A 10,550-nucleotide genomic window follows, 5' to 3' on the forward strand; every position below is an offset into this window, starting at 1 on the left:
ATCCTATTTACATGAAATGTCAGAATAGGCAAATCCAGAGAGACACAGATAGTGACTGCAAGGGACTGAGAGGAGGGAGGGTAGGAGAATAGGAAGTGACTGCTAATGGATATCGGGTTTCTTCTCAGGGTGATCAAAATGTTCTGAGATTAGATAGTGGTGACTGACTGCACAACCTTGCCAATATATTAAAAACCTCTGAATTGCACACACATAAAATTTAATTTTATGGTACGTGATATAAATCAAAAATAAAATTCTAAGGCACCCCCAACCATCTGAATGGACCCCTCCCCTTGGCTAAGGACATTCCAAAGTTAAGCTGAAAAACCTGTTAAGGCCATGAAGGCGGTAGTGGTGGTGGAGTCCTACACCCCTCATTATACCCTCCTCCCTTCTGGAATTCAGGAAAAGCATTAACATTAACACAGATGTCTGTAAGAAACATTTACAATCTATTCTCTCTAAAGCCTGCTATTTGGAGGCTTCATCTGCATGATAAAACCTTGATCCCCAGGATTCCTTAACCCAGACATTCCTTTCTATTGATAATAACTTTCAACCAACTGCCAATCAGAAAATTTTGAAATCTACCTATGACCTGGAAGCCCCTACCCCCTAACAGCTGTCTTACCCTTCCGTATCAATGTAAATCTTACATGTATTTGATTGATGTCTCATGTCTCCCTAAAATGTTTATAACCAGGGCACACGTTATCAGGATCACGTGAGGGCTGTGTCAGGGGCCATTGGTCACCCATATTTGGCTCAGAATAAATCTCTTCAAATATTTTACAGAGTCTGACCCTCATTGACAACAAATACCTCAAAAAGAAAAAAAGAAAGAAAGAAACCCCTTAAGGAGTAAAACAATACAAAATAAATCATTCTTGGCCGGGCGCGGTGGCTCAAGCCTGTAATCCCAGCACTTTGGGAGGCCAAGACGGGCGGATCACAAGGTCAGGAGATCGAGACCATCCTGGCTAACATGGTGAAACCCCGTCTCTACTAAAAATACAAAAAACTAGCCGGGCGAGGTGGCGGGCGCCTGTAGTCCCAGCTACTCCGGAGGCTGAGGCAGGAGAATGGCGTGAACCCGGGAGGCGGAGCTTGCAGTGAGCTGAGACCCGGCCACTGCACTCCAGCCTGGGCGACAGAGCGAGACTCCGTCTCAAAAAAAAAAAAAAAAAAAAAAAAAAACATTCTTAAGTTCAGAATTAGATGAGCTACTGGTGGAAATTTTTGGGCCAACTGAAGGAGACGGACATTTCCTGGGATAAAAATGAGAGAAATGAATGTACAAGAAGTAACACAACCAATTACAAAGCTTAGAAAGGGAGTGAATGGAGGCAGACAGAGGGGGGAAAAAAAAAAAAAGCACCCACCAGGATTAGTTTCCATCTTCAAAGCCCTTTAAACTACAGAAATGCCATTCATTCAACAAATTTAACATGCATTCTGCACTTATTACCTATCAAACACTGTGCTCAACACTTTGCAGGTATCATGTCTCACGTTTCATGCTCACATCAACCCTACGAGGCAGTTACTATTATCCTCATTTTATGGATGAGAAAATAAAGGTTTATAGTAGTGAAGGTCATACAGCTAGGAAGAGGCTTCAAAGCCAGGACTGTACTCTAATGCTACAGGAGTCTAGTCAGCATTCTACATGTGACAAAACACAAAAAAAGGGATCAAGCATGGCACCACAAGTTGGAGTTTCTGCCTCAGACAGCAAGAGCTGCAAGCCTCAATTATATTAGCAGCAAAAGTTCATAGCATTTCTTCACTTTGTCCTTGGTCATCACCTAGGCTTTATTTCTCAAGTTGCTACCCAAGAATTAGATTTTGACTGCCGTTAAGTATTTTTCCCCTATAAGAATTACAATCTAAGTGTGGCCAGGTGCGGTGGCTCACGCCTGTAATCCCAGCACTTCGGGAGGCCGAGACGGGCGGATCACCCGAGGTCGGGAGTTTGGGACCAGCCTGACCAACATGGAGAAAGCCCGTCTCTACTAAAAATACAAAATTAACCGGGCATGGTGGCGCATGCCTGTAATCCCAGCTACTTGGGAGGCTGAGGCAGGAGAATCGCTTGAACCCGGGAGGCGGAGGTTGCGGTGCGCCGAGATCGCGCCACGGCACTCCAGCCTGGGCGACAAGAGCAAAACTCCGTCTCAAAAAAGAATTACAATCTGTGTGGAACATCACGCTTCGCAGCTGTTAAGAGAACCACATCAAGACAAGAGAGGATTTGAAGGGACACACAGACAGCTGACACAGACACACGAAGAATCTCACACCATCACACTATTTTCACCGCCTTGATCATTCATTAAACCTTGTGAAAGAGAAGCCAAATCCTCGACAAGAAGTTGCCTTTACAAACAAAAGTCGTGAGACATACAAAACCACCAGATCATTATAAAGCAGACAAGGTCTGAGGGCAAGTAAATGAGACCTGGCTAGCTGCTTCATCCTTGTATCACCACCGTCCCCTACTTAACCCAGTGTTCAATTCATCAACCGAAATTTACTGCGTGCCTACTATGCACCTGGCTCTGAGCCACGTGTTGGGAATATACTGGTGTAAAGGATCGCTCTCATTAACTGAGGTGAAGTAAGCGTTGAATATATTGTTGAGCAAATAAACCTGAACACACTCAACTTTCAGTTCAACCAAAGCACCAACTCCTTCTTGCTGAAGGAAAGTTCCTCACCTTCCGCCCTACTGACCTTTTGGGGGATTTTTCTTTGTTGTTGGCGGCTTCCTATACACAGTAGGCTGTGGAGCAGCATCCCTGGCTTCTTCACACTACATGCCAGTAGCAAGCCCTGGAGCTGTGACTATCAATAATTTTTCCAGACATCGACCAATGTCCCCAGGGAAGCAAAATCGCCCCGGCCGAGAAGTCCCGGGGTAAGGCCCCGCCAAGTGCTCTCCGTCCCACAACCCTAATTCTCTACACAGTCTTCCAACCTCGGCCCAAACTTCACCTCCTCGGGGAGGGCTCCCTGACCTCTCCGACTAGATCCGCACCTTCTATTTTGTGCTCTTTGTAAGATTTTTCCACTCTACCCTCACTGCGCGCCGAGGGATTACCCCGCTTAACGTCGACTCCCCTCCCAGGGCTGTGCGCTCCGCGAGGGCAAGGAATGCGCCGCCCGCTGTATCCCTGGCTATCGGCACAGGGCCTGGCACGCAGATAAAGCGACTGCTGTGGGGTGAACCACGGAGGGCAAAGCAAGGCAGCGGGGTAAGCGAGGGGAACGCGACGCGAGAGGGCGTGTGCGGGGGCACTCGCTTCGGGGCGGAGGCGCATGCGCTTCGCTCTCCCCTGCCCCTCACGGTGGCAGGTCGCGAGCTTCTGAGGCTTCACCGGAGCTATGGGAGCAGAGGCAAGGCCGGCCACTAGGACTGGGGCTCCCGAGGGAGGAAAACTTACACGGGCCTGAAAGCGGGCGGCGAAATTCCTTACTCGGGAAGACTGACTGCAGCCACCACGTCTTCGGTGAGCGGTGGTTCCCTCCCTCAGCTCCTCTAACGGCCGTTGCACGCCCGCCAGGCCGCGCGCCACAGAACGCGCGTCCTTCGGCCCCACCCCGTTCTGCCGCCTGTGGCCAATCGGGAATCGAACCGCACCGACTTCCCGCCCCTTTCTGTCCGTTTCTGACCAATCGGCAGTCGAGCCTTGTCGGTATCCCGCCCCCGCACACTACCCTCTGCTCTGAGAGCCGGACAGATCTTTCTGCGCATGACCACGCAGCCACTTGGCTTGTTCTCTGCTCCTTGCCCCGTTTTACCTGTAGGTGGAGCCCTGCTCACCTATACCTGGAGGGGCCTGCTGGGCCTGTGCAGGTTGGGAAGGTGGCGGCCGGGGGCGGAGGGAGGGGACACGAGAATCCCACTCAACCTGCCTCACCCTCCTTCCATTCCAACGCGCGTCTATCTGTTCTCCCACCTGAAGCAGGGGTTCAGGTTGTGACCAGGAGTTAAGGTGTGGCCTGGGTCACTGACTAGTCAGGGTCAAGGCTTGGTCTGGGTTGGAGGCAGTGGCCAGCCTGTGACTAAGGTTCAGGTTGAAGGGTAAAGGATCAGTCCCACCTCCCTCCCCAAACTTGGTCCCCAGGAAAAGGAACCGTTAAGTTCATTTGCATTAATAGGCGCTTGAAGAGTCAGAGAGGAGAATTGTTTCAAGTGAGAACAGAACCATCAGCCAAAGGAATGAATCTCGGATAGTGAAATTTTGGGTATCTAGAAACCTGACTTGGGGCCGGGTGCGGTGGCTCACGCCTGTAATCCCAGCACTTTGGGAGGCTGAGGCGGGTGGATCACAAGGTCAGGAGATCGAGACCATCCTGGCTAACACTGTGAAACCCCGTCTCTACTAAAAATGCAAAAAATTAGCCGGGCGAGGCGGCGGGCGCCTGTAGTCCCAGCTACTCGGGAGGCTGAGGCAGGAGAATGGCGTGAACCCGGGAGGCGGAGCTTGCAGTGAGCCGAGATCGCGCCACTGCACTCCAGCCTGGGCGACTAAGCGAGACTCTGTCTCAAAAAAAAAAAAAAAAAAAAAAATAGAAACCTGACTTGGGAGGGAGAGATATTAAAAAGTTGTGTAGGAAGCCGGGCGCGGTGGCTCACGCCTGTAATCCCAGCACTTTGGGAGACAGAGAAGGACGGATCACGAGGTCAGGAGATCGAGACCATCCTGGCCAACATGGTGAAACCTCCTCTCTATTAAAAATACAAAAATTAGCTGGGCGTGCTGGCGCGTGCCTGTAATCCCAGCTACTTGGGAGGCTGAGGCAGGAGAATCGCTTGAACCAGGGAGTCGGAGGTTGCAGTGAGCCGAGATTGCGACCCGGTACTCCAGCCTGGTCACAGAGTGAGGCTCCATCTCTAGAGAGAAAAAAAAAAAGTTGTATGATTTCTTAGCTTTAAGAGCCAGACAAAGCGAGTTCATTACTGAATAAAAGTCACCCTGGAGGAAAGACCCTAGGGATGTGCCCCAAGGTTGTATCGTCTGCGCTCTCTTTTAGTATTTTAAGGTAAAAATATAGGAGACATAAAATAGCAGATTTAATGGATAATGAAAATGAACCTGGGTATGATATGAAATTAGGACCAGAAGCCTCTGTTAATGTAAAGGCTAAAAAAAAAAAAAAAAAAATGTTAAGACAGGGTGTCTAAATGAATAAATTTATGGACTAATGGGTAGAAAGCTAGAAAGTGTTAGTCCTGGCCAGACACGGTGGCTCACGCCTGTAATCTCAGCACTTTGGGAGGCCAAGGCAGGTGGATCACCTGAGGTCAGGAATTTGAAATCAGCCCGTGGCCAACATGATAAAACCCCATCTCTACTAAAAATGCAAAAATTAGCCAGGTATGGTGGTGGGCGCCTGTAATCCCAGCTACTGGGGAAGCTGAGTCAAGAGAATCTCTTGAATCCAGGAGGAGAGGTTGCAGTGAGCCAAGATCACTGCACTCCAGCCTGGGCAACAGAGCAAGATTCTGAAAAAAAAAAAAAAAAAGAAAAAGAAAGTCAGAAAACGTTGAAGGCTTCCATTTCTTTTGTGAAAGGCATATGTGAGGAGGGAGGGAACAGGGGCATCTAGAGGACTGAGAAGAATTAGGAAGATGTGAATTGCTGATACAGAGGATAGAAGAGAAATCCGACTGAAACATAGTGGAAGTGTTGAGATTTAAATTTACAAATAGCAAACAGTACATTTGTACAGTTCTTTTTAATAGATATCTATAGTTTAAAAGTAACTCTGTTATCTACTGCCAATTTTCTTTTTTGTTTGTTTGTTTTGTTTTGAGACAGTCTTGCTCTGTCACCCAGGCTGGAGTGTAGTGGCACGATCTCAGCTGACTGCAACCTCCGCCTCCTGGGTTCAAGCAATTCTCCTGTCTCAGCCTCCTGAGTAGCTGGGACTATAGGCACCCACGACTACACCTGGCTAATTTTTGTATTTTTAGTAGAGACAGGGTTTCACCATGTTGACCAGGCTGGTCTCAAACTCCTGACCTCAGGTGATCCACCTGCCTTGGCCTCCCAAAATGCTGGGATTACAGGCATGGGCCACCACAGCCAGCCCTACTGCCAATTTTCAAACGTGAATGACTTGTCATATGTATATATATACAAATATACTAGTCAGGGTTATGGCACAGTCTGAGGCTAGGGTCAGGGCTTGGTCTGGGTTGGAGGCAATGGTCAGCCTATGACCAGGGTTCAGGTTGAAGGGTAAAGAATCAGTCCTGCCTCCCTCCCCAAACTTGGTCCCCAGGAAAAGGAACCATTAAGTCCATTGTCCATTTGCATTAATATGAGCTTGAAGAATCAGACTGGAAAATTGTTTCAAAGGAGGAACACACACACACACGCATTTGAGAAGGGGTCTCTTTATGTTGCCTAGGCTGGGCTCAGACTCCTGGGCTTAAGCTATCCTCCCGTTCAACCTCCAGAGTTGCTCGGACTACAGACCTGTGCCACCACTCCCAGCTCATTTATATTTTAACAGAGACTTTTGGTCCTAATTTCAGAGAATATTCACGACCAACCTCTTTAGATATATTCTTTTTTTTTTTTTTTTTTTTCAAGATGGAGTCTTGCTTTGTCGCCCAGGCTGGAGTACAGTGGAGTGATCTCAGCTCACTGCAACCTCTGCCTCCCGGGTTCAAGTGATTCTTCTGCCTCAGCCTCCTGGGTAGCTGGGACTACAGGCACCTGCCACCATGCCTGGCTAATTTTTGTATTTTTAATAGAGACAGGGTTTCACCATGTTGGCCAGGCTGGTCTCTAATTCCTGACCTTGTGATCTGCCCGCCTTGGACTCCCAAAGTGTTGGGATTACAGATGTGAGCGCCTGGCCAATATGAGATTCTTAAATCGTCAGTTACATTATTGTTTTTAAAAGACTTGCTGGATGTATTAGTCTGTTCTCACACTGTGAACTGTTCTCACAGTGTGAGAACAGACTAATGTTAACTGGGTAAGACATACCCGAGACTAGGTAATTTATAAAGGGAAGAGGTTTAATTGACTCACAGTTCCACAGGGCTGGGGAGGCCTCAGGAAACTTACAATCATGGCAGAAGGGGAAGCAAGCACATCCTTCTTCACATGGTGGCAGCAAGGAGAAGTGCCCAGCAAAATGGGGGAAAACCCCTTATAAAACCATCAGATCTTGTGAGAACTCACTATCATGAGACCAGCATCATGAGACCAGCATGAGGGCAACTGCCCCCATGATTAAATTACCTCCCATCACTTTCCTCCTATGACACATGGAGATTATGGGAACACGATGAGATTTGGGTAGGGACACAGCCAAATCATATCACTGAATATTTTAATAAAATATATCAAGTACACTATGACTTAATAACTGAAAAGGGACGGGGTTAGGCCAGATGTGACCTACCTCAGTATAATAAAAAATAAATTGCAATCCCAGCACTTTGGGAGGCTGAGACGGGCGGATCACAAGGTAAGGAGATCGAGACCATCCTGGCTACCACAGTGAAACCCCGTATCTACTAAAAAATACAAAAAACTAGCCGAGTGTGGTGGCCAGTGCCTGTGGTCCCAGCTACTCAGGAGGCTGAGGCGGGAGAATGGTGTAAACCTGGGAGGCGGAGCTTGCAGTGAGCTGAGATCCGGCCACTGCACTCCAGCCTGGGCGACAGAGCGAGATTCCGTCTAAAAAAAATTAAAAAAAAATAAAATAAAATAAATTGCAACTTTGTTACAATCATATAATTAGAGTTATCACTTTCATATGCACTGTGTTGTCTGGTGGATTATTTTATAAGCATCTATTGTTACAGAGCACTGAGGCTTCTTCAACATGGTCAACTAATTTAGTTTAAATGCAATAGCTTCCTTGTTTACTTAATTTTATTTCATTTATTTTCTTTTTGAGATATTTAAGCAGAGTCAATATTTTGTCCTTATCCTTCAAGATATATATGTATATATTTTTTCTACTTCCCTTCTTCCCTCAGGATATATTTTATCTATTTGTTTTTGAGACAGAGTCTTGCTCTGTTGCCCAGGCTGGAGTGCAATGGCACAATCTCGGCTCACTGCAAACCTCCACTTCTTGGGTTCAAGAGATTCTCTTGCCTCAGCCTCCTGAGTAGCTGGGATTACAGGCACCTGCCACCACGCCCAGCTAATTTTTGTATTTTTAGTAGAGAGGATTTCACTATTACCGCCAGGCTGGGCTTGCATGCCTAACCTCGGGTGATCCACCCACCTCAGCCTCCCAAAATGCAGGGATTACAAGTGTGAGCCACAGTGCCCAGCCAGGATACATTTTAAATAATGGCAAGGGCTAATGCCTTCAATAGCAGGGCTGTTTAAACAGTCTACTACAAATGTATAAAGTCAATATGAATTCACAATAAAATGTAATTGCTGATTTAATAAATGTGTGACTTTGATGTGCATGAAAAAATAATATGGATTGTTCATTTGACATGATTTTTTTCAGGAGCTGTTAAGGCATTTAAGACAACAAAATGTTCCTGCAAATGAAAAAAAAATTTTTTTTTGAGACAAGAGTCTTGCTGTGTCGCCCAGGCTGGAGTGCAGTGGTGAGATCTCAGCTCACTGCAACCTCTGCCTCCCAGGTTCGTGCCATTCTCCTGCCTCAGCCTCCCAAGTAGCTGGGACTACAGGTGCCCACCACTACGCTCGGCAAATTTTTTGTGTTTTTAGTAGAGACGGGGTTTCACCGTGTTAGCCAGAATGGTCTCGATCTCCTGACCTCGTGATCCACCCGCCTTGGGCAGATAAATGTGTACACTGCCAAAGTGCTGGGATTACAGGCATGAACCACCGTGCCCGGCCAGCCTGCAAATGAAATATTAAGACTGTTAAATTTAGCTTTTTTTTTTTTTTTTTAGAAAAGGTCTTACTGTCACCCAGGCTGGAGTACAGTGGCAGGAACACAGCTCACTGCCTCAGCCTCCTGAGTAGCTGGGACTACAGGTGCCCGCCATCACGCCCGGCTAATTTTTTTTTTTTATTTTAATTTTTAGTAGAGACAGGGTTTCTCCGTGTTAGCCAGGATGGTCTCGATCTCCTAACCTCGTGATCCGCCCGCCTCGGCCTCCCAAAGTGCTGGGATTACAGGCGTGAGCCACCACGCCCAGCGAGGGTTGAAGTTTTGAAGGACCGTTATGGAACAGAAAGAAGGGAGAGACTGTTTCTAGATCATTAAGGAATATTTACCAAAAAAAGGTTGGCACGAGGGACAGCCTGGGAGAAGAGTAATCTGATGTGACAGGAAAGGTAAGAATGGAAGGAGACAGGCAGAGAAGGCTCAGACTCGAAATTTACTGAGTGAGACCAGGACCCGGTGAGGAGAGCAGAAGCCGAGGAGGACATGGGCTCGGGGAGGAGATTTGCATTTAGGGAAGAGTGGAGGGCATGAAGGAAGGAGGGGACTTGGTGGCGGGTGTCAGAACAGGTCGGTAGGAGGCTCTGGAAGAGGAGTCAGGGAGGCCCCAGAAATGATCCAGTTACCGCTTATTCGGATGGGCTCGAATACTATCCAGCTGCCGTCGCGCTCCAGACCCTCCCGCGTTCGGATCTCCCAGGAGCGATCCCTCCCAGGCGAGTTCTTCTGACTACAGGCCTGCGGGCAACTCAAGCACAAGGGTAGCGAAGCCGGCCAGGCGGGGACTTTGCCCAAGACCCCAGGGTAGCCCCACCTCTCTCCCCGCCCCTAGTGAGTTCACCAATCCACAAGACCTAGGTCTTCAAAATCCCGCCTCGTCTTCCACAAGCCCCGCCCATGGCAGGACCTGCCAGTTCCCAGCACCGCAGTCCCCCAGGCCCCGCCTTCCGTGACGCTTCCGTGAGGATGGCGCAGCTGGGAGTCCGGCTACCCAGCCTGCCCCGCAGGAACTGCCTTGCAGGCAAGGCTGCGGCGACTGCGCAGGAGGCCCTGGGGCTGCCCACTCACTGGTTGGCACGAGCGTCTCGCCCGCGTGTCACACAGGGTCACTCGGCCGTGCAGGTAGAGCGTATCGCTCGTCGAGAAGCCGATCAGGCTGAAGGCCAGGGTCACCTCCAGAAAGGCTCCCGCAGGCCTGGAGCAGCCGGTTGCTGATGCGGCATCTGTGGAGAGAGGCAGCGTCACGGGCCCGCGGTGCCCATGGATGAGCACCGAGCGCCGTTGCCCACTTTTCACGTTTACGTGTATAGGTGCAGATGCTGGTCTCATGCTGAGAACTTTACATGGATTGTTTCATTTCATCCTCACAGATTCCGTGAAGAAGACAATACTTTTGCCCCTCACCACCCCTTTTTTAAAGATGAGGAAACTGAGGCTCAAACTGAGATTCAAAGAGGGTTGCCCAAGGTTCTGCGGGGAGCAGGCTGGCCCCAGCGCCCGCCCACAGTCTTAATCACTGGGTTCTATTTCCTCCTGACAAAGGAGGAATGACAGGCGAGGGACAGGTTTAGCCGTGGTGTGTTCAAGAGCCTGTACTAGAGACCGATGGTGTGTCATAGGTGTAGTCGCCT

General features: G+C 48.8%; 1 protein-coding gene across 8 annotated transcripts in view; it reads right to left on the reverse strand.

The window, feature by feature from the left end:
* Window positions 1-9,932, reverse strand: part of LOC105494501 (centrosomal protein 85) — a 50,879-nt gene extending 40,947 nt beyond the window's left edge. For 2 of the 8 annotated variants that reach the window (XM_071098071.1, XM_071098059.1), the window contains exon 1: window positions 3,450-3,596. Coding sequence is in view for 3 of the 8 variants with exons in the window: in XM_071098072.1 (XP_070954173.1) it covers window positions 2,740-2,802 (63 nt within the window). In the remaining 5 variants the exon portion in view is untranslated. Of the gene's footprint in view, window positions 1-2,739; window positions 3,024-3,043; window positions 3,412-3,449; window positions 3,597-9,545 lie in introns of those variants that run through there. The other 6 variants (XM_071098054.1, XM_071098048.1, XM_071098060.1 and 3 more) reach the window with 5 other exon arrangements.
* Between the last annotated feature and the right edge of the window lie 618 nt (window positions 9,933-10,550).

The sequence above is a fragment of the Macaca nemestrina genome, chromosome 1, assembly GCF_043159975.1.
Source record: "Macaca nemestrina isolate mMacNem1 chromosome 1, mMacNem.hap1, whole genome shotgun sequence".
Taxonomy (NCBI): Eukaryota; Metazoa; Chordata; class Mammalia; order Primates; family Cercopithecidae; genus Macaca; species Macaca nemestrina.